Source organism: Kogia breviceps, chromosome 11 (genome assembly GCF_026419965.1).
Source record: "Kogia breviceps isolate mKogBre1 chromosome 11, mKogBre1 haplotype 1, whole genome shotgun sequence".
NCBI classification, from domain to species: domain Eukaryota; kingdom Metazoa; phylum Chordata; class Mammalia; order Artiodactyla; family Physeteridae; genus Kogia; species Kogia breviceps.
This window is the reverse complement of record NC_081320.1, coordinates 81,033,425-81,056,514: the sequence shown is the minus strand read 5'-3', so window position 1 is coordinate 81,056,514 and position 23,090 is coordinate 81,033,425. Positions and strand designations below refer to the sequence as shown.

General features: G+C 38.6%; 1 protein-coding gene across 3 annotated transcripts in view; it reads left to right on the top strand.

Annotated features, from left to right (window-relative positions):
- Positions 1-4,217: 4,217 nt before the first annotated feature.
- Positions 4,218-23,090, top strand: part of CLIP4 (CAP-Gly domain containing linker protein family member 4) — a 60,924-nt gene continuing 42,051 nt past the window's right edge. The window contains exons 1-6 of one of the 3 annotated variants that reach the window (XM_059078772.2): positions 4,218-4,422; positions 8,995-9,142; positions 16,410-16,549; positions 17,309-17,402; positions 18,502-18,663; positions 20,382-20,500. In XM_059078772.2, the coding sequence (XP_058934755.2) occupies positions 9,010-9,142; positions 16,410-16,549; positions 17,309-17,402; positions 18,502-18,663; positions 20,382-20,500 (648 nt within the window). In that variant the 5' untranslated portion in view covers positions 4,218-4,422; positions 8,995-9,009. Of the gene's footprint in view, positions 4,423-4,672; positions 4,904-8,994; positions 9,143-16,409; positions 16,550-17,308; positions 17,403-18,501; positions 18,664-20,381; positions 20,501-23,090 lie in introns of those variants that run through there. The other 2 variants (XM_059078773.2, XM_059078771.2) reach the window with 2 other exon arrangements.

The window sequence follows — 23,090 nt, the reverse complement described above, 5'->3', positions numbered from 1 at the left end:
TTGATTTGCAAAAGTTACTTACATATTTTAGATATGAATCCCTAGCTGATTTTGAATATCTATCTTCTCCCAATTTGTCAGCTGCCTGTTAACTTTTTCCATGGTATTTTTCATTGAAGAGAGAACTTCACTGTGATATAGTCAAATCACCTAGTCTTTTAAGGTTTGCACTTTTGCAGTCTTGTTTTATGAAGTAAATCCCTACCCCTTATTCATACAGATTTTCTCCTACATTCTACTTACTTTTCAAATGTAGGTCTTTTTCTTTTTTTGTGTGGTACGCGGGCCTCTCACTGTTGTGGCCTCTCCCGTTGCAGAGCACAGGCTTCGGACGCGCAGGCTCAGCAGCCATGGCTCACAGGCCCAGCCGCTCCGCGGCATGTGGGGTCTTCCCGGACCGGGACACAAACCCGTGTCCCCTGCATCGGCAGGCAGACTCTCAACCACTTCGCCACCAGGGAAGCCCCAAATGTAGGTCTTTAATCAATCTGGAGTTCACTTTGAATATGGTAGACATGGGGCATCCAACTCTATTTTTTCTTCTTAGTTTCCCCCAAACCACCTTCTAAAGAATTTATATTTTTCTCATTGATTTGCAGCCCCACATTTATATATATTGAGGTCCCAGGGGTCTGCTTCTGAGTGTTCTATTCTGTGTGGCTGTTCCATTTGTTTCTGTACTAGTAGCATACTATTTTTATCACTATGTAGTAACGATGTAATATCTGGCAGGGTAGGTTTCCTCTCTCTGCTCTTGTTTTTCAAAATTGATTTAACTATTTAAAATTTTATTTTTCCTTATCTATTTTGTAACTTTATTGAAGTTCCTTAAAATTTGAGTTCCTGCTGGAATTTTGGTTGGTATAGCATTGAATTTAGAGATTAAATGGACATTTTTACACTGTAGAGTCATTCTATCCATAGTATATCTTCTTTTTATTCAATCTTCTTTTATGTCCTTAAATAGAACTTTAAAATCTTCTCCATAAAGTTCTTGCAAGTTGCTAGGTTAATTCTTGAATAGTGTGCTTTAGAGTTTTATTGATATTGTGAATGGTCTCTTACAATCTATTATATTTCCTGGGTGTTCACTGATGAAGTAGAGGAAACGATTGATTTTTAGAAATTGATCTTGTATTTGGCAACCTTGCTGTACTCACCTATAATGTCTAATAGTTGATTCTGTTGGGTTTTTTATGGTGACGATTATATCATCTGCAAACATGATAGGAAGATTTTAGGGGTTCTACCCAGTGCTCTCATAGTCTATATTTAACTACCTCTGCTAGTTGGTCTCCAATCCGGCACCCCAATTCTAACAGCTGGATGTCTCCTGTACACTCACATTCTGGAAACGATCCCTTGTCTTCCTCTCCCGTGAATCATATCCTGCCCAATACCTCAGTCCATGTACCAGCAGTGACACTGTCTTCTTTCGATTTTTTTTCCCCCTAACCATTTTCTCATGGATTGTGGTCCTGTTAGCCACTGACAGACCTTCCTGATGTTGACATTCTGATTGGCTATCTGAATTTCTCAATGACCCCTGCTGCTCAACGCAGCATTTCTGTGTCCTGAATGCCCCAAAGTACACCCTGTGTAGATAATACAAAATTGTGGATCAACACAGGCCTTCATGATAGACAGACTTGAGTTTGAATCCTAGTTCTGTCCCAGGGTACAGTGAGCAAGTTCCACAGCCTCCCGGAGTCTGATTCTTCATTGGTAAAGTGAAGGCAAGTAAGATCCCATAGGTAGGAATCAAACTGTGGTCAGTCAGTAATGTCCCCTTCTCCACACGGATGCTGACCTGTCACCTCCTGGGACTGTGGTTTATTGCTACATTGTCCAGGAACCTTGTTGTGCCTTCAGAGATAACTGAATCTCAGCAGCTGCAGCTGGACCATTTCTCCATGTGCCTTCCCATCCCAGTGGACGGTTCATGTTCCAAGTTCTGGCCCCATATCATTACCCAGTCCAACTCCTGGTCTGAGGACTGTATAACCCATGGGGTGTTCCAAGAAGCATGACTCCAATGAGTGCTTTTGCATTCTTAATGATGGTCTAGGGAGTAACTTCAGTTTTTTCAGTAAACGTAAGCAGGTGAGTGGGAGATTCTCTCTCTAATGGCTTGGTATCCTGGGAATTTGCCAAGGTACTGTATAGTGTTTGGGTGTAGCAGCAAAAGCTAGTGGCCTGGCTGGTTCTCACAGAGACTTTCATTATAGTGAAGAACAACTCAGCCAGCCACAGCCTGTCAACCACTAACAGTGGTTTCTCAGAGGGATAATTTAAATCAGAGATAAAGTGAACTGTACATGTGGAAAGTTTGCCCACAGCACCTTCTGTTACACATAGGTCTTTATGAATTTCTGTGGCTTACTGACAATAGGGCTTATTTACAGTTGCTTCAAGCCAACCAAGGGCAGATTACTTTCCTTCTTTTAACCAGCTAAAGAGGTGGGTGGGGTCAGACGAGAACTGGGTGTGATGAGAGCAGGGAGAAGGAGGCGGAACCCCCGAAGGGAGGAGGTAGCATCTGTGTCACATCATCATCCCTGAGAGTGCATAAGGTGCTGAACCTGCAGGGACAGAGAAACTGGCAGCTGACCAGGGACGTTTAAACGTTGCATAAGCGCTATGAATTTTAGTTGACAGTATGTTCCACCCGGTTCCACAATGGAATGTGACCGTCGCAAATGAGTATTTCGATATTGTGAGCGATGCTAATAGAAGCATAGGGCCAAGAAACAGGTGGCAGTCTCTCTCCTCTCTGCACTCAACAGGACACCCCATTCGTTCCTGAGCGTCACATTTAAGAGAGCTCTAGGCAAGCTGGGAGGCACCATAAAGAGACCCTTAAAATGCTGGTGAGTGGAATATTAAGCATGTCTTATAAGGAGCAGCCTGAAGGACTGAGAATGCTTTCCCTGGATTCCTTGGAGTTAGACATGATCTGGAGTCTTTAGGGTAGAAATAGAACCCAATAAGGAGGAGATGCAGGGAACTGTATTTTAGCTTCCAAGGTAGGAAGAACTTTTCCACAAGGCTGGTCAAAGGTAAAATGTCTGCTTTCAATGGAAGTGAATTCCTGGTTACTGGAGGTGCTCAACTATGGCTACTTGGTGGGAGGATATAGTAAGGGGGACTCAAGCAAATGGAGGGGGGCCTTTTCCAGGCTCTGGAATCAGTTATTCTAACAGGAAAAGATGCTCTAGAGTGCCTGAGCACTTACCTCTGCTCTTGAAGAGTCGTGGTAGACATTAATTCATTCAACATTTGCTCTTGCCAGGCACTGCATTTGGTGAACGTGGAAGTACAGTGTAGTAGTTGGTCTATCAGAGCCAGAACAAATAGGCCTCAGAGAAAGTTGTTACAGCGGAACACTACTGGCTCCGTGTTACAAACTTCAGTCATGGGGAAACAATGGACTCATTAAGTCCCTTCATTAAGTGTCAGGTAACACCTTTCCTTCCACAGACTGGAGAACCAGGATGTCAGCATTCATCACCACTTTCTGATTCTTGGGGGATGGAGAAGGGGACCAGGAGAGAAGGGGGTGAGAAGGGAGCAAAGCATCAGGGGAAATAAACTTCTGGGACGACTACTCATGCATCCTCTTCTGCCTCTACACCGACACCCTTGGGTGTAATCATTCAACTTTGCTATAGCCTTGACTAGGCTTTTTACAGCAAGACCTGAAAACAGGTAACTGACTGATGGCCCTATTCTGGGCCATGCATGGGGCCAGATACTGGGGAACCTAAAAAGCGTTAAGACGTGGTGCCTGCCCCTAAGAAGTGTTGGAGCGCTTCCAGCCCAGGGATGTGAGACTGGGAGGCAAGTCAGACTGGTCTAGCTAAGGGCTTTGACGGAGTTGTGTCTGTTCAGCGTGCCATGGGGCTGTTTCCCCAAGCATGGCCTAAGGCCAGGCGGGGCTCCGCCGAGAGCCTGCCTCGGCTGAGGTGGAAATACCACAGTGGCGCCCCACACTCGCAGGGTTGACGCCCGAAGCCCACCAGACCTCCCTAACCTCGAGCCTCAACCGTCGCTCTGCGGAGGGGCTCTGGGGTCGAAGGCAGGAGGCGGCGAGCTCAGGCGCGCGCTCCCCGCCCGTCTCCCCTCCCCGGCGCGTGCGCGGGCCTGGGCCGGAGCCTGCGCGCCGCCGGGGCGCCTGCACTGCGCGCGCGCGCCGACCCCGCGTGGGGCCCGGCTCCGGCGCGCGCGGCGCGGAGGCGGCAGGCGGGAGGGGCCGGACGAGGTCGCGGAGCTGCGCTGCGCAGCGTGGCGCAGCGTGGCGCGGCGGGAGGCTTCGCGGCCGGCTACCGGCGACCGGTGCGGGGAGGAGAAGCGCGCCTCTTAGCCTTCTCTCCGCGCCCCTGCGTTCCCCGTCGGCCGCCCGGAGAGGACCGGAGGAGGCAGGTGGGGCGGGAGGGCGCGGGGGCTCCGGGCCGGGAGGGCGGGCGGGCGGGCGGGGGCGCTGGTGCTCGAGGGCCGGTTGGCGGTTCGGAGAGGGCGCCGCGGAGGCGCTGGGAGCCCTGCGGTCGCCTGCAGTGGGCGCCGGAGTCGCCGGCTTCTGGAGGCCTCCCTGGGGCGAGGGCGAGGTTGGAGCGGCCCACAGGCGGGGACCCGGGTTTCTGGTTTCCGTTCCTCACCGCCGGTTTAACTTCAGGATGAGATGCTGCCAGGTGTGTGGGACGGGCTGGACCCCACGGCGGAACTGAGTTCCGGCCCCCGCTCCGCAGCTCCAGGCTTGACCACCCCGACGCCCTTGGGAGAGCCTCTCGCGCGCAGCGATGGGCAGCGTGCTGTACCCAGCCCTTCGTGGTTTTCCTGAAAGGGGCCTCTTCACATCTCTCATGCCTCCCCTTGCTTATTAACCTGTTTGAGAAACCTTTTGCCGGTGAGAATTCAAAACTAAGACAAATGACTCTGCTTCCAGTCGTTTGCTACCCCGAGATTCCTTAATTCTAAATCATGGGAAGGGAAGTTAGGGAAAACAGTTGCGCTGAGACTGCTAACAGAGACGCCTCATTCTTGTGGGTTAAAATGATGGGTTTATAATGTCAACTTTCTTTTGAATTAGATGTCAGGTTGTTCATTAATCTAGAGACTATGTAGGCAATTTGGATTTAAATTCTGAGACAACGTTTTGATATGTATCAGAGGAGGATATTCTCATGGGATGATAACTTGCTGTATGTTCCCAGCTAGACTGTACTTCACATAGTAGCAATGTCATAGTATAAATTGGTGCCCTTTAAATATTTCAGTGAAGAAACACCCTCCTTTGAAACATCCGCCAAATACTTTAATTGTACTTCACTTTCACATTGACATTTGTCATTTATGTTATCTTCTGCACGAATTAAAGTCTTCTAAATGGCAGAAGATAACGTGGTGTGGAATATGTAGCAACTGTGCAGAGAAAGCAGATAGTTGAAATTGGCAGAAGTCTAGCTTTCTGCTTTTTTATGAGGCAAAACCATCCTGGTTCCATCCTATTTTGCTAACATAAATATGCATTTTGAAATACTCTCGTTTGATATGGACTACCTTGGCTGTAAGATTGAATCTTGAAATAGAATGAATATGTTTATTTGTTTTATAGAAGATTTGGCACATGGTATAGTATTTTGCAGGATTTATTTCGGACGTTTCAGATTTACCAAAAACAGCCCTATCAGCAAGGCTTTTAGAAAAATATTTATATGATGTCTTTTATGGCTTATAACAACTCCAATTTTGAAACATACTAGTGATCTTCATGTTACAGAATCAACTTAATATTTTATCCCAGTGTAAATCTGCGAACATCTGGTTACTTTTAGGCTTACTGTTCCCTTGTTAATTATGTATAATTAAGTATGCTACCATGGGCTTGCTTAGGTTGTTACCCTTTGTTCCTTGTTGTTTCAGGCATTTGTATAATGTTTTCTTGTCTAGGGTTTGATTCAGTAGAACTTTCTGTGATGAGGGGAGTGTTCTTTCTTCAGTTCAATATGGTAGCCACTAGACACATGTGGCTTTTGAGCACTTATGTTAGCACTTATGTTTTTAGCACTTATGTTAATGTTAGGGCATTGACCAGGTATCTCTGGAAAAAAAATACAAAATATTAGAGCCATGTTGCAAGTTGCATTTACTCAGAGCTGATTCAGGGTGATGGGAGTCATATGTAAATCAAACTTTGGGGAAGTTGATTCTTGTTAATTGCATCTGTTACATACACAGTTAATTGGGGCCAACTTTTAATCTTGGATTACTTTACATAATGCATTCTCACCAATTAACCATAGTAGGATTTGAAATGAAAATATATACTCAGTCCAGCTAAGCACATCTCTAGGTTTGACCAAGATTCCCAGATCCTTAGACCCAGAAATTGCTTTTAGGAAAGGATTCTAAACTTAAACTATACAGAAGTTTGTGGAGCTGTATAGCTTTAAGTGGGACAAAAGGTAGAATTTTGGGCTTTTCGTGAAAGAAAGGGAATGGGACCCGGGGAAAATGCAGTGCAGACACAAAATATGAAGAATATTCACTGCATTGTTAAGGTAATATAGTAGCTTCTATGGGTTTGAAATATCTAAATGTAAAGTGAAGTTGATTGCATCTCGTTGAATGAATCATTTTTCCACGTCAAATCTAGGATTTTAATATTTATTAAATGTGTATAAAACACTGATCTAGCTCCTGTGGCAAGTGATAGTTGTGTAAGATACAGTTCCTATCTTTAAGGATCTCAAGTCTACAAAAAAATGAAAGGTACACCCTGAAGATCACTTTAAAAAATATTTTTGAACGGGAAACCCCACTCTTTGAAAGGGAGGTTTTGAAAGGTGGCTTCCTTAACCAGCTCAGAAAGAAAACCACTTAGTCATTTTGCCGGAGAATTAAAAACATGGCTGAGTCCCAAAGTGTGATTGTAGTCAGATTAACCTTCCTAAAACAGCTTGAGTCAGGACAGTCTCCTTTTAAAAAATCAACCGTTTCCAGTGCTCATGGAATTAAGTGGTTTGGTGTTTGATCAGGTATATAAAGCATTACTGAGGAGAGTCCTAAAAAACCACGACAGCCTCACCTCTTACTAGATGTGCCCAAGTTCCAGCCTGCTATTCCTTTAATGGGCTCCCCTTTTAAATTTATGCCTCTATTTCTGCCTACTCATCTTTCAAGACTCATCTCAGTGATGCTTTTTTCACTGCACCATTTCTGATTCTCAGGAACTCCCATAACAAATGTTCCTTGTACTTAGGTTATAGAACATATTTCACTCAGTTTTATCATCTACAGTTATTAGTACTATTTTATTCACCCTAGTAGATTGTAAGCTACCTAACAAGCATGGGCCATCTGTTACTCATTTTTGTATTCTCTGAAACATCTAGAATAGTGTAGTGCCTTGTACATATTAATATTTATTAAATTTTATATCTGGTCCTTGACTTTAAAGGATGCTTCATACCCGGCATAGACTATTTTGCTCAAATTTACTTCCAGGTAATTTGTAGAAGGCAACAAGTAGAAATCCTGACTGACTTTGAATACTGAGAAGCTATAGTATTGAAGGAGGGCTGTCTTTGTGGTAGGTGCTACTTTTTGAAATTGTTAGTATTTGAGGAAGTTCACCATGCTGTATGGCAACCATTTTTCCTATTTATGTGGCCAGGTTGATGTCAAAATGATTCAAAGTATTGGGTGGCGAGTAATTTTAGCATCCAAGAAACCTTGAATACCTTTAACATAGTAACACTGGATTAAGCTATTTGATATATAATATCCATGTCCATGTAAACATGTACCTTATGAGAAAAAAGAAATTGCCTTACTCTTTACCAGTTTCTGCTGGTATTCAGAACACATATGAATCTAATTGGAAACAAACCACTTAGCTCAGAAAGGTGACTGTTTCCTTGGAGCAGGGTGGTGATGGTAGGTAAGCATGATAGGTAAAGGTGATAGACACAGAGTTGGTTTACCAAGTATAATAGAGCACACATTGAGTAATATCTAGCATGGCATTATCTGCTAGAGTAAGCTATCTGTTAACCATCTTTACTTATTCTATTCTTTCTACTGAAATAATCTAAAATCACCTTTATTTAGTTTTGTAATATAGTTTTCTGCTTATATTTTGAACAGATATAGAGATTCATAATATTTCAGACTTCAAAGATTTGATGCAAAAGAAACTGGAAGGTTTTTAGCTTCATAGTTGTTTTACTAACATTTTCTCTGCATTCTGTGTCATCTCTGATATGCGTACTGGGGTGCAGCAGCTGTCTAATTTAGAGCATATTTATTCTGAGTGCTCATGTTTCCTGGAAAAGAGAGGTAGTATATATGTGATGTGGTTTAAAAGGCATGGCCTTCCATCTTCTGCTGCGATGAACTAAACAGATCCTCTACATTGTTAAGTGAAACGATGTCGGTAAGCTCCTAGATTTAGATTTGTACAAGTGATATGGTCAATTTTCAGTAAAGTTTTCTGGGATGTTGGAAAATAATGAGAACCTTGTAAACTAGATTTATTTCATGTGATGAGCACATGGCATGAGCTACTGGATGACAGATGATAGAACCTGTGTCACATCCTATGAGAAGTTAGAGGTGTACCTACAAGGGATAACATCTCATTTGTTACTGCGAGTAAAGAGAACATCACCCATTTAGGTTAGCTCAGCGTTTAAAAAACTTTTTCACCTATTATTAGGAAATATATAGTAGTAGTTTTTTATTACTCCCGAGCTTTGCCTAAAATGATTACATATGCTGTTGACCCTGAAAGACAGTGTTAAGCAATGTATACTCTTTAACAACAGTTTGCTAAAAGGAAGTTTTTTTCCCTTCTCTAAAATAGATTTTTGAAGGTTGAAGTTAAAAATTTCAATAGATTAGATATTAAAAAAATAGGCTTTTTGTGACTGAAGGCAGTTATTCTGAGTTGCATACAAATATAATAGATATGCTTTTCCCCCCCTTTCATTAAAGGTGGCTTTCTAGAAGATGACCATAGAGGACCTTCCGGATTTTCCATTAGAAGGAAGTTCGTTGATTGGAAGATACCCATTTTTATTTCAAGGTTCTGATACACCAGTTATCTTTTCCATTTCTGCAGCACCAATGCCTTCAGACTGTGGTACGTTAAGTTGCTGTGTTTATTTTCTGTGAACTGGTGACTTGACTTCTGTCTTACACCCTTTCTGTACTCCTAATTTTTCCTGAAACCATTTGTTGTGGTTTTCATAAAATTGCTAAATTTTCCTTTTTCAAAAATAAGTTGCTTATTGCTTTTTCTGCCTCTTAAGCTAAACACTTTATTTCTGCTGTCAGCATTTTTATTATGTAAAAACGTTCATTTTAAGCACCACGGTGGATTCAGAGGATTTTATTTTTAGAATACAGTGGAGCTTAGACATCTAGCATTCTTCTGCTATTGATGTATTTATTTTGGTTAAATATACTGACTTGCTTAAAAAGCCATGTACTGAAAAAGAAAAAGAAGACATAAAAGCACTGTGCGCTAGCCATCTTTAAGGTCCCTGCTGTCTCTACAATACTGGGATTCTAATTAACAAACCAAATAATCACTGCTGAAATGATCCAAACTTGGGTGACAATGTAACAACAAGTGATGTGTTTTGATACACAAGCAAGCCTAATTTGGATCCTGTTTCAGTTGTCTCCCATTGTAATTATCAGTGTATACACAAATAAAGTATAGTAAAACAAAACAATAAAAGTCCTGTACTTAGACGGAGAGGGTGAGACCTTTCCCTGGAATGTGGCATGAGATTGATTCATATTTAAATTGTTCATTTAAATGTTCTTTGTAAAATGTAAATTTAGGAGTATTCTAGTTTTTAATCTATTTAGACTTATTTCCGCAGGACCCTATTTTATCAGGTAGTTGATAAAGGAATAAAAGAAAACCAGGTGGTAAGCTTGATGGATGTGTTACATTTCTAATTTAGTTAGAGTTTTTCAAGTAAAGTATTGGGCCACCATTTCAAATTATCTTTGGAGGTAGAGGTAATGCAGTTTTTAAATATTAGTGAATATAAAATGATTGGATTGTGAATTTGTCTTTTTAGTCATGTCCATTCTAATAACTACTCATCTTCAGGTATGCTATTTTATGTGTTCAGATTCTATAGCAGCTTGCCTTGCAGTCATCAAAGGTGTTACATAAAACCTGTGCCTACTAGATCTTGGGAGTTGTTTACAGTTTTTACAAATATTGACTGGATATTGATTTTCAGATGTAACAAAATCAATTATGCTGGAAAAACCTTGAAAAGCACTTTGTACCTTGCTTATGGCACTTACCTCATTCTGTCTTGAGTCATAACTGTCTTATTTACTTTCTCAGACTATAGCTGTTTGGATGGAGTAGAATCATGTTTTGTTTTTGTTTATCTCATTGGGCTAATATAGTCATTTGTTGATATTAGTTGTGCAGTGTTTGTTGAATAAATACATTGAATGAAAGGTGATAATGGATATTGTTCCCTTTGTATAAGTGAAATTAAGAATTGCCTGTATTCTTAGAATGATAGATTCTTAGAATCTGAATGGACTTATAGTTCAGCTTTCCCTACTCATTTCCCAGTATAGAAATTGTGTTTTCAGGTTCTCTGATAGATAACCATTCAGCTACTTGGATATTTTCAATAGTGGGAAACTAATGAAATAGTCCATTTCATTGTTAAAGTTTTAGTTGTGATAAAATTGTTTTTGTATATGGACTCAAAGTATGCCTCCTTGAAACTTTGGCTAACTGGTTTGATATGTAGAACAAACACTTCTTTATATGATGACCTTCAAATATTTGAAGATAATTTGGACATTTTAAATTAGTTTGTACTTCTTTAGACTACACATTTCTGGTTCCTTCACCAGTCTCTCATTGTCAGGATTTCTAGACCCTTTTCACTCTAGTTGTTTTCTTCTTAGCATGCTGTAGTTAGTGTCCCCTTAAAATGTGGCATCCAGGGTTGTATTTATTGAGTAAGTATTTGTTGAGGGCCTGTTATGTGCTAGGTACTGTCCTAGATGCTGGGGATAGCACGGTGACCAAGACCGACATTCTAGGAGGGAAAACAGACAATAAACAAACAAATGAAGAAACAAATCATAAATATTATAGATTATAGTGAATTCTGTGGAGACAAGAAACAGGGTGCTGTGGTTGAGGATAATGGAGCAGAGAGGCTGTTTTAGATGGGCGGGTCATCTGGAGAATCAGAAGCAGCTGACTGAGAGAAGAGCTTGGAGAGAAGTGTTCCAGGCAGAAGGATAGGAAATCAAAGGCACAGAGTTGGGGAAGAAACTTTGGTGTATCCTAAGAAATAATGGAAGGCCTTTGTGGCTGAGAAGCAAAGTGGTGGAAGGGCAGAATGGCAGGACATGAAGTTGGAGAGGAAGGCAGGGGCCAGCGCAGGCAGGATCATTTAGGCCTTGGTAGGGAATTTGTATTTTATCCTAAATGTAATGGGAACCACTGAATGTGAGACTGAGACTGAGATTCAAATCAAGAAACAAAGAAAAGGAAACCAACCCACACAAACCAGAGCTTAGACATTCAGCTCAGTGTTGACCCTCAAGGTGGTTACCCTGCAAGACTACAAAGATTTGTGGACTCTTGCTTTGAATGCCTTCAGAGTCAGTTTACACAGAACACACATCACATGTATTAAAAATCCCCAAGTGTATTGTTATTATTTTTACATAAGCAGTGAAGTTATCTCTTAAAGAGATTTAAGCAATAATAATAATAAAAAAATCTTATTTACCCACATAGTTACCATTTCTAGTGTTATTCATTCCTCGGTGCAGACCAGATTTTCATCTGATAACATTCCTTCTGCCTGAAGGGCTTCCTTTAACGTTTGTTTCTTGCAGTGCAGATCTGCTGGTGAGGAATCCTTTCAGCTTTTATATGTCTGAAAACATCTTTATGTCATCGTCTCTTTTGAAAAATATATTTGTTAGGTATAGAATTCTAGGTTGATAGTTTTTTCTTTCAGTGCTTAAAGGTGTTGCTTCACTTTGTTCCCACTTGTCTTGATGGGAAATCTGCTGTCACTTTTGTTTCTCTGTAATAAATGATCTTTTTTTTCCTGGCTGCTTTTAAGATTTTCTGTTTATCATAGGTTTTGAGTAATTTTACTGTGATGTGCCCTGGTGTAATTTTCTTTATGTTCTTATGCTTGGGGACTGTTAAGCTTCTTGGGTCTGTAGGTTTCACTTTTCATCAAGTTTGGATAATCATTATTTCTTCAAATACTTTTTCTGCCCCTTCTCCTTTTCAGACACTCCAGTTACACAAATATTAGACCACTTGAAGTTTTCCCACAGCTCACTGATGCCTTTTTTTCCTATTTTAAAAACTCTTTTTCTGTTTGTATTTCATTTTGGGTAGTTGCTATTGCTATGTCTTCAGGTTCATTAATGATTTCTTCCGCAATGTCTAATCAGCTGATGATCTCATCCAGTGTAGTTTTCATCACTAAGGTTTGATTTGGGTCTGTTTAACGTTTTGAACATTTGGAATACAGTTATAATGGCTGTTTTAATGTCCTTTTCTGTTAATTATAATATTTGTGTCAACTCTAGATCTGTTTTGATCAACTATTCTCCTGATTATGGGTAACATTTTTCCCTTTGCAGGCCTGGTAGTCTTTGATTGGATGCCAGACATTGTGAATTTTACCTGTTGGGTGCTGGATATTTTTCTGTTTCTGTAAATACTCTTGAGCTTTGTTCTGGGATACAGTTAAATTACTTGGAAATTGTTTGACCTTTTCAGATCTTGCCTTTATGATTTGTTAGGTGGTTCTGGAGCAATGCTAATCTGGGGCTAATTACTCCTCACTACTGAGTTCTCTACCCAAAGCCTGATGAGTTTTTTCTCACTCTTTTTAGTGGGAACAAGCACAGTTCTAGGCTCCGTATGATCACTGGGCACTACTAATCCCTCTAATTCTTTTGGATGGTTCTTTCCCTTACCTCAGGTTTTTCCTCACAAGCATATATTAAATACTCAAGGGGGACTCTCTTCAGATCTTTGGGGTTCTCTTGCTTTGCATCTCCCTCCTGTCTGATACACTGCCCTGTGAACTCTAGCTGCCTTATTTCCTTGGGCTCTCAGCTTTGTCTCCGCAACTCAGGGAGTCTGCTGGGCTTTTTCTTGATTTCCCTCTCTCTGTGCTGAAATCTGGAAAGTCCCAGGGCAGAGACATGGGGGCAGTTGTAAGACTCACTTGTTTGTATCCTGTCTCTTAGGGATTGTGTCTTTCATTAACTGATGGCCAGTGTCTCGGAAACCTCATTTCATCTCTTTCCTTTGTTATTGTTGTTTTTTGGTTGTGTCAGAAATAAGAACAAATATGGTCCCTGTTATTCCATCTTGACTTGGTGGGGTATCCTCCCCATCTACCCTTCACCTCCTTTCTTTTGATTAAGACTTTTTTTTTTTTTCTGTATGGAAGCTTAAAATTTGGGTGTAGTTAGATTCGTTAATATATAGTATAGCGTAGAGTTTAAGATTATAGGTGAGTTTGGATTATAGGTCAGTCCTGACTCAACCACTTAACAGTTGCATGATCTTGGGCAAATGGCTTACTTTCTCTATTCCTTTGTTTCTTCTTTGATAAAATGAGAACAATAATAGTACCTACATCAAAAAAAAAAAAGTTCCTACCTCATATGACTGTCATGAAGATTAAATTAGGTAATATATGTAAAGTGCATAGAACAGTCCCTGGCACCTATTAGACACTTTATAACATATTATCATTAGTATTTAAATGAGCTGTCTGCTGTTTGCCATTATCTCAGTATATAATTACAGAAGCATTATTACATGCTTTAGTATTTATTGGGCTAGTGTCCCCTACCCCCTACTCTGATCATTATTTTTCTTAGTTAAAATGTTCTTGCTTATTTCTCTTACATTTACTGTCTAGATATTTGCTTCTCATCACGTGGTACTTAGTCTAGTAGCATTGGCATCCCTGGGAGCTTGTTAGAATGCAGTCCCTGCCCCCACCTGAGACTTAACTGGATTGGAATCTACATCATAACAAGATCCCTAGGTGATTCCTATCTACGTTAATGTTTGAGAAGCTCTGGCACAGATGAGCAGTAGAATAATTTTGTCTGTCTCCTCCCACAAATAAATCTTGGTGAAATTTTGATTGATTAGAATTGAAATTATTTAAAATAATTGTTGTTGGGAAAATTGACAGCCTTAAATATTTTATCTTCCAGTCCAGGAACGTGATGTGTCTCTCCATTTAAGTCACCCACCACTTCAATTTTCTTTAAATAAAACTTACACATTTATTGGCACTTTTATTGTTATTATGTTCTTTTTCCATTGTGTTTCATTTTTAAAAAATGGGAAGTCGTTTAAAAATGCAGAAATACAGTGATAGCAAACGTGTCACACATATCCACCATCAGAAAGAATAATTATTAGCATAGTATCTTATTTCCTTTAGCTCCTGTTTTTCAGTTATAAGAATTAAAACCTTAAAGTTGAAATTCCCTCCATTTTCCTTGCTCCCCAGAGGCAACCACCATCTTATATTTAGTGTGAATATTGCAGACCATTTAATTATACATTTACTACATATATGAGCGTTCATAAACAGTATATAGGATTGTTTTGTGTATTTGTAATTTTATGGAAATGAGAGATGTTGTATATTATTATTCAACTTATTTTATTGATCAGTATGTTTTTTGAGACCTATCCCTATCAATTCATAATGTAGATATCGAATTCATTTATTTCATTGTAAGAAAGCATTGAATCCATCCTATGGATATACCACTTTCTATACATCCTCTATGGAGAGATGTTTCAGTTTCCCAGTTATTTTGCTATTATAACCAATGCTAGAATAAGCATTCCTGTACATGTCTCCTGTAGACACATGCAGAAGAGTCTGTTTAGGTATATATTTAGGAATTTCTCTACTAGAAATGCCCAATGCCTAGAAAAGTCACTGATCCATAAATATTTATTGAATAGCTGAATCAATTAGACCAAAAAAAAAAATTCCGGTAAACTGATATTTATAGGAAACACACCCACATCTCTGAGAAATTGGTATCTGTGTTTCATACTGATTCTCTTCTGACTCTTCTGTTTGTAGAGGACCATTTTGTTCTCTGAGATTTTGAATAGTATCTGCTCTTAGTTTTAGTCCTTCTGATTCTCTTCTGATGGACTGCTCTACTTTTATACATGTCCTTGGTTTTGTGCTTCTCCTTTCATCGTTCAGTTACCCTGATTCTAAAAGTAAGAGCTGTGTGTACATAGTACAATTTTGGAAAATAAATAAAAATACGAAGAAGAAAATAAAAAACCCACACAAATCCTGCTACTCACGTATGCTGTTAAAATCTGAACTCAATAGTGAATTCTCTTCGGGAGACAGCATAATAGAGGAAAGAAGACAGACTTTGGAGGCAGACCTGATTTTCTACCCCAAATCTGCCACTTACTAGCTGTGTGAGTTTGAGCAAGTATTATTAAGTCTGAGCTTTGGTTTCCTTATCTGCAAAATGAGAATAATAATACCTGTCAGGTAAGGTGTCTGGGAAGATTTGTAAGGTGTTTGGTAAATTGTAAGCACTCAGCAAATATTGCTTCTCTAATGCTTTTCTTCTTTAGATGCTTCTGGTTTTTTAGATTCCCTGCCTTCTTATAGATTGTTCAAGATAGTAGAATCTGATTTTCTTCTATTCTTTTTTATTCTCTAGCCATAGGATGATCTGTTCTCTCTGAATCTTAAGGAAGTTTTAAAAGATTTTAAAATCATGTTCAATTGTGTCTAGTATTCCATGTCTTTACTAATACGTACTCCAAAATAACCCAATCACTCTGTCCCAAGACTTCAAAGTAATGCCTGTTTATTATAGAAAATAACGAAAACAGAGAAGTAAAAAGAATACTTAAAATTACACATTGTTCTAGTACACTGTTGAGATTTTGGCATATTTCTTTCTATTATGTATGTTTTAATCATGGATGTGGATCTGCTATTCATGACATGTTTATGTTTTGAGAGGTGAAAATACCTATAAAATTTGATAGATTTTCTGTGCTTTAGAAGAAGTTCTTGGAAAGTTCAACACGCTCAGATTTTTGTTTCATTTGTGATAAGATGTAGTCTGATGCATGGAAATCTCATTCTCATAGCAGTTCAGAAATGCCTCATAATTTTTGGTGAGCCTGACTTTGGTTTTGAGAATTGCTTAAGGTAAACCTACTTTTTCTGCACCTAAAAATATTTGTGTCATATGAGTCCTGGTCTTGTTGTTTATTATTTTCAGTATATTTATTTTGAAATTTTAATAAATTTAACTTACACCTTTTAAATTTCAAACAGAGTTTTCTTTCTTTGATCCTAATGATACATCATGCCAGGAAATTCTCTTCGATCCCAAAACTTCTGTATCAGAATTATTTGCCATTTTACGACAGTGGGTTCCTCAGGTCCAGCAAAATATTGATGTTATTGGAAATGAGGTAAGGAATTCTTAGGTTGTTAAGTCTTGTATTGTTAGGATTGTTAATTGTGTAGATTTTTTTCCCCCCGTCTGAATGGAAAGGCAGTGATAAAGGGGAAGCCTTTTAAAGATGCTGATGCTTGCTCTTTGCGGGCTTCATGGAGCAGTGAGTTAGTACTGTGCATTCTTTCCCTTATTCCCTCATGCTCCTCCCTTGCTTACACCTGGAGTTCTGACATTCTGACTCTTGGTGGGAGCATTCTTCGTACAAGTTAATTTTGTAAACTTAAAAATATATTTTCATGAGGAGATTTGATTACTGTCACATTTATCTATACTTTGGGGTGGCTTGGTAAAGATCTAGGCTTAAATATAATTTTTAAAAATATTTGATTTTTTGGAAGAGGGATAAAAGAATAATGCTGGGTTCCTTGGCCAGCATACTGTCATGTTGTAAGATGAGGGAGCTTATACTTTTAAAAATACCATTACTCCCATTAGAAAGGAAATTTGCTTGTCCTTTGAGAGGTTAAGGAACATATTTGGGGTGCCAGATTACTTTGGAGTACTCTTTAAGAACTTCCCTCCGTCTGGTGACAAGTTCAGTTTTCATTATTGTTGTTGGGTACAGACTTAAAATTTATCCTTAAGAGAAGCCAGTTCTGTCTACTCATTTTATTGAGAACTAATTTAATCAGATAGACTAACTTGGTTTCCTAGTATTGGTTTGAAATCAGTAGACTTTATGTTGTAATACTATCTTCCCTGGTTTCCTCAGATCCTTAAGAGAGGGTGCAACGTGAATGACAGAGATGGATTGACAGATATGACTCTTTTACATTATACGTGCAAATCTGGAGCTCATGGTATCGGTAAGTGTGTGGTGAATCTGTTAATGGCTTAAGACATCTGTATTTGTGCTTGTATAACTATGTTTATGCCAACCAGAGTCCCTTGGAGGGCACCTGGCTGATGATAATAATATTCCCTGAATAGGTGAGGATTCAGTTAGGTCTTCCACACACCTTGTTGCCTTTCCTCCCTTTTCTCAAAGGAGTCTTTATAATCTCCTGGTACCTCCCAACTTTTCTGGAACAGGCTTCATGCCAGCCTGTTTGCTAGATGAGAGTAACTGGTAACACCTGGAACCTTCTTGAGAGTTTATGGCAAGGTTTGACAATCCATGCTCTGTTTTCCAGGCAATCCCAGTCCTATAGACCTGGTCTTTAGGTCTGTCTAAGGTCTGTTCCTTTATACATAACATATGTGCATAGTTTCCAAAATTGGTATTCGCCTGTTCTTTACTATTTTTTACACCTGCCTCTTACTTAATTATATATTGTGAACATCTCTCCCTGTTTCAGTAGTCTGATACAGTGCTTCTTAAACTTGATAGTGAAGGACTCTTTTTTTTTTTCTTTCTGCAATCCATCATGGACTGATACTTTTGTAAAATAAAATAAAAATGAGTTTGTAATAGAAAAATGAGATAAAGACATAAAATACAAGCCCAAGTATTTTTCAAAAGCATAAAATTACATTTCAATTAATTTATTCAGAAGAAATGATTACATAGGGAAAAAGAGAAGAGTTATAAAAAGTATGAATTACAGTTTGGGACTGGCAGTGGTCCACAGAGTGCACTCTGAGTAGCCTTGGTGTTAATGGCTCTGTAGTATTGCATTATATGGATGTCTCATAATTTATTTAACCAGTGTCTTATTATTGTACTTTTAGGTTGTTTCAAAATTTTATTCATAATAAAAAGCGCTGTGATGAACATCTTTACAGCCAAGTGTTTATCTGTACCCTTGGGTTTGATTATTTTCCTAGAATAAATTCCTTGTTACATTTTTTGAGTTGTAAGTGTATATTCAGTACGCTGTTTGCATTGGCTTTTTAGATGAGGTAATAGATGGCCATCCACTGAAATTTGTTCTGAAGAAAAATAATTTAGAAAACCTTCTCTAGGTGATGTTGATACAGCTGTAAAATTTGCAACTCAACTTATTGATCTGGGAGCAGATGTTAGTTTGCGGAGTCGCTGGACAAATATGAATGCTTTGCATTATGCTGCTTATTTTGATGTCCCTGAACTTATAAGAGTGATTTTGAAGACATCTAAACCAAAAGGCAAGTACTGTAAGATCACCATTAGATGTTATTAATTGAATACTCTATTAGTGGCATAAAAATTATAATTCAAAGATACGTTTACTTCTAATCCATCTTGTTCCATGTGACCTCCAATCCCATTTTATTTTTCAGAAACAGTTTAACTTTTCTTTATTGAAGATTAGTTACTATCCCTTCACAAAAGACTTAGTACAAAGAGAAACAAAATAAAGTGTTCTCTGGGTTTTTATATCTCTGCAAGCCCCCAGTATAACATGGATTTTATAAAGTGTAATTGAATCTATGTATACTTCTTTTGTCTTACTTGTGTAGCCAGAAATAGAGCAATAGAACCTTCAGAGCTAAACATTGAAATCATGAAGAATATTTATTTTAGGTGGAATTCAGTTCTGAAATTCTGTGATTCCATTAAGGGATAGATTTTCATTTTTTTTTCTTCCTGTCTTGATGATGCTATCCTAAAATTGAACATCATAATGTCTAAATCACAGTCCTGTATTTAGACATTCTCTCTGGGTCCTCTCACGGGGGCAGTTTTCTTTTGAGAAAAAAATGAGGGCAAGTGCAGTAGTATTACTTTAAGTTAAAAGTTGTATGCAGTGTTTTCTCCATTTGTAGAAGACTTGTTTTAGAGATGGCATAGATAAATTTCCCAGAATGTCTGTTTCTAACCTCTGCTTTGTATAGTTGTCCATCTCCTCTTTACCTTTTTACTTTTTCACTTTTTGAATGATGTTAGGAAGAAAGCCTCTCTTGATAGTACAGTGTCTTTAATAGCTCAGGAGAGTGTCCTGAGCCTGTCTTAGTTTGTTTACAATTGTAGGTAGGGTGTGAGATGGTGGAGCTGTAGTTAGATTAAGGTAGGATTGGCAGAACCAGAGGTATATTGAACCCATATTATAAAAAACAGTCAAAATGGGATCCCCAGATCTGGAGTATTTCTTGTATAGCATCATGATGATTTGTTGAAAGTTATTAAAATGTTTTTAGAATTGCAAGATTCCCGTTCTTACTGTGAAGTCCAAATTCATTTGTTGAATAAAGTATTGTGAATGAATACAGTATGTAAGCATGATGCATATGTTTAGTTACTCTTTAATTTATTCCTGTCTTGAGAATTCTCCATTGTTTTACCTACTGTTATTTCCGTGAAGAGGCAGATAGTAAACATTTTAGGTTTTGTGGACCACATGGTCTCTGTTGCAGCTACTTGATTCTGCAGTTGTGGTGTGAAAGTAGCCACAGAGACTATGTGGCTGTGTTGTAATAAAACTTTATTTACAAAGACAGATGGTGAGTTGGTTTTGGCCGTGGCCATAGTTTGCTAGTCCCTGACCTAAACCCTACTACATTATAGTTGTCATGGCAAATATGCAACAGGTTTAATGAGAGAGTGTGTTAAAGATAGTTACTTTTACAAATATGCATTATTGCCATTAATTGCTTTAAAATATAGTTTAGTTTGTGATGGTTGGAAAACACATGATAATATCAGTCCATTTGATAGTGAAATTTTATTGTACTAAAAATTAGTTAAGTAGATTGTAATATGAAGATTCTGTTTCATTGTGATAATGGTCCTTTTAGTGGCTTGGTTTAAGTCTCATAAATAACTAATACCCCTCCTCCCTCAAATAAACCCAACCTGTCTCCTTTTACATTATACTAGCTTAATTTGAAAATTTTGTTAATACGCTTGCGATGTTTAATTGCAGATGTGGATGCCACTTGCAGTGACTTTAATTTTGGAACAGCTCTGCATATTGCTGCATATAACTTGTGTGCAGGTACTGTGAAATGCTTATTGGAGCATGGAGCAAATCCTGCATTTAGGGTAAGAGGTTAAATTAAAAGTGAAAAATATTAAAAGAATAAAAACATCTAACATTATCTCCCAGGAAAGAGTTGAATCTGGATGTTGTTGTAGAACTCTTATATAGGTAAATAATTTATATTTTTGTGCTGCATGTAAAGAGTAATGGTGATAAACTTTTTTTTTTTTTTTTTTTTTGCGGTACGCGGGCCTCTCACTGTTGTGGCCTCTCCCGTTGCGGAGCGCAGGCTCCGGACGCGCAGGCTCAGCGGCCATGGCTCACGGGCCTAGCTGCTCCGCGGCATGTGGGATCTTCCCGGACCGGGGCATGAACCCGTGTCCCCTGCATTGGCAGGCGGACTCTCAACCACTGCGCCACTGGGGAAGCCCGGTGATAAACTTTTATCTCAAATAAATTTAAGGCATAGCAGGCATAGTTAGGAATTACAGTCCTTTTATATTGATAAGCTCTATAAACCTTACTTTCATTCAGATAAGTAAAATGCTCTTCAAAGTATTATCTTTGAGTTTAAAAATATCTTTCATGTAAGCTTTTGGCATATTTATAAACCATAGCTGTTAACTAAAAACGCATATATTAAAGTTATATTTCTGTATTAAATCATATTTTAAATTCTTTTGGAAAGAAGTTTTATTTCAGACAGTATTAAAAATGCATGTTTAACAGTGCAGTAAACCTTTAAAATCGACTTAAAGGAAAAATTTATTTTTTCAGGATAATGTTATACATTTACAAAGTTAACACACAGGATTGAATTTCATAATCTTCAAATCATTTGGTATTTTGTTGTCTTCACAAAAGTGGCTCTCAATGTTCTTTTCTCTTGTATTGATAGCAGTGACTTGCTCTGGCAGGGATTCTTAATTGGGTCTGTGCCTTCTCTTGAAGGGGCAGGGGTGGGCAATGTTAGAAAAAGCCTCTTCTGTTCCTCTTTTCCTCGCTCTCTCTCTGCTTTCCTGTTTTCCCTTCCCTCCCTACTTCTTCGCCACTTTTCTTTCTGTTTAACCCCATTAATTATTTAATCAACCCCTTTCTTCCTCCTTCCTTCAGGTCCTCTTGTTTATTGGGCACTGGGAGAATACAACAATAAATACGTCTCTGTCCTCAAAGAGAATATTGTCTAGAGGGGAGGATAGACAAGAGAGCGGTCAGTTTTACTGTAGTGTGTCCTGGCAAAAGTGATGTTGAGTCCTTAAACGTAGTTAAGAATTAACCAGGTACAGGAGGAAGCTGAGAAAGGCATGTTAGGCAGAGAGAGTAGCGTGCACAAAGGCTAGGAGATGGTCATTCAGTTTGGCTGGAGTGTGAAGGTGATACTTGTTTGCTTTTGCTAGTACAACTGTTGACAAGACCCTGTTAGTGGAGAGAATATTTTGAATCCAGTAAGATGCAGTGAAGTGTGTCATTGAGGTAAATTACCAATTCAGGCCCCAAACAATTAATAGATTACCGAATTTTGGAGGTTAATACTTAAAAAAAAAAAGCGGTCAACATGTGGGTCAGCAGTAGCCCTTGGATCAGACCCTAACAGCCACTACTTCAGAAGAAGATGGAATTCTATAACTAATCATGAACAAGCCTTCTTATGTTAACATGATATCATTGTTACTTTATTATTATTTAGTATTTTTTAAACAGAAGTTTTATATAGGAATTGATAGAAGTGTGTGACTTACTCTAGAAAGGTGAGGACTTAAAAATCTGAAGTAAATATTCATTGTAAATATAGCTTATTTAAAACTTATCATGACAGGTTTGTTGATTAAAAAAAAAAGTTTTTTTCCCCCTGTCTTTTTCTCAAGAGTATGATTAGCACTGTAGGTATTTTCATTACATTTTGTACTTTTTCTTTGAAATTGGGGATCAAAATAGTTCATCACTGTCCCAGAAATTTGATAATATGTCTTCCTACCATGTTTTTACTTAGGACCAAACCGACTTGAATTTTAAAATAAAAAATGTGAGGCACTTGCAAACTAAATGTGTTCTAAAAGCCTCCTTCTTTTATCCATATGGACATTTGAAGATAATTATTAGAGGAGAAGAAAAGGGAAAAAGGTTTCTGAGCAAAAGAATCTTGGTTCATCTTATTAAGAAAAGATTACAGTCTGGAATCTTTCTGATGAAGTCTGAGTTTTTGGTTAGGGCACGTAGAAGAAAGAGAACTTGTTTGAGGGTAAGACAGAAGGCAAAACTGCAAGTCCAGTGGGTGCTGGGCATGGACTGCAGTGTCATCTCTGCAGTAACTATGGAGGTGATGCTAAGCGAGTCATTTATCTCTCCTTGCCTAATTTTCCTAATTGGCAAACTGGAAAAGGTAGTGATATCTTACTGTTTAGTTGGTGTCTTCTGCTACAGTCCAAACTCTTAACGGGTAAACGTTTTTATCTGTTTTATTCACAAGCTTTTTCTTGCTGTGATAACCAAATGAGATAATTTACATGATAGGATTTTGCTTATATAAACACTGTGCAAATGTTAGTGGGCCTGTGACTGCCCATTTTTGCTTGCTGCAGGATAAATCCCAGCCCAAACTTTAGAATTATTAAACCTATAGATTCTGTTCTTAAAATCTGAGTCACGGGCTTC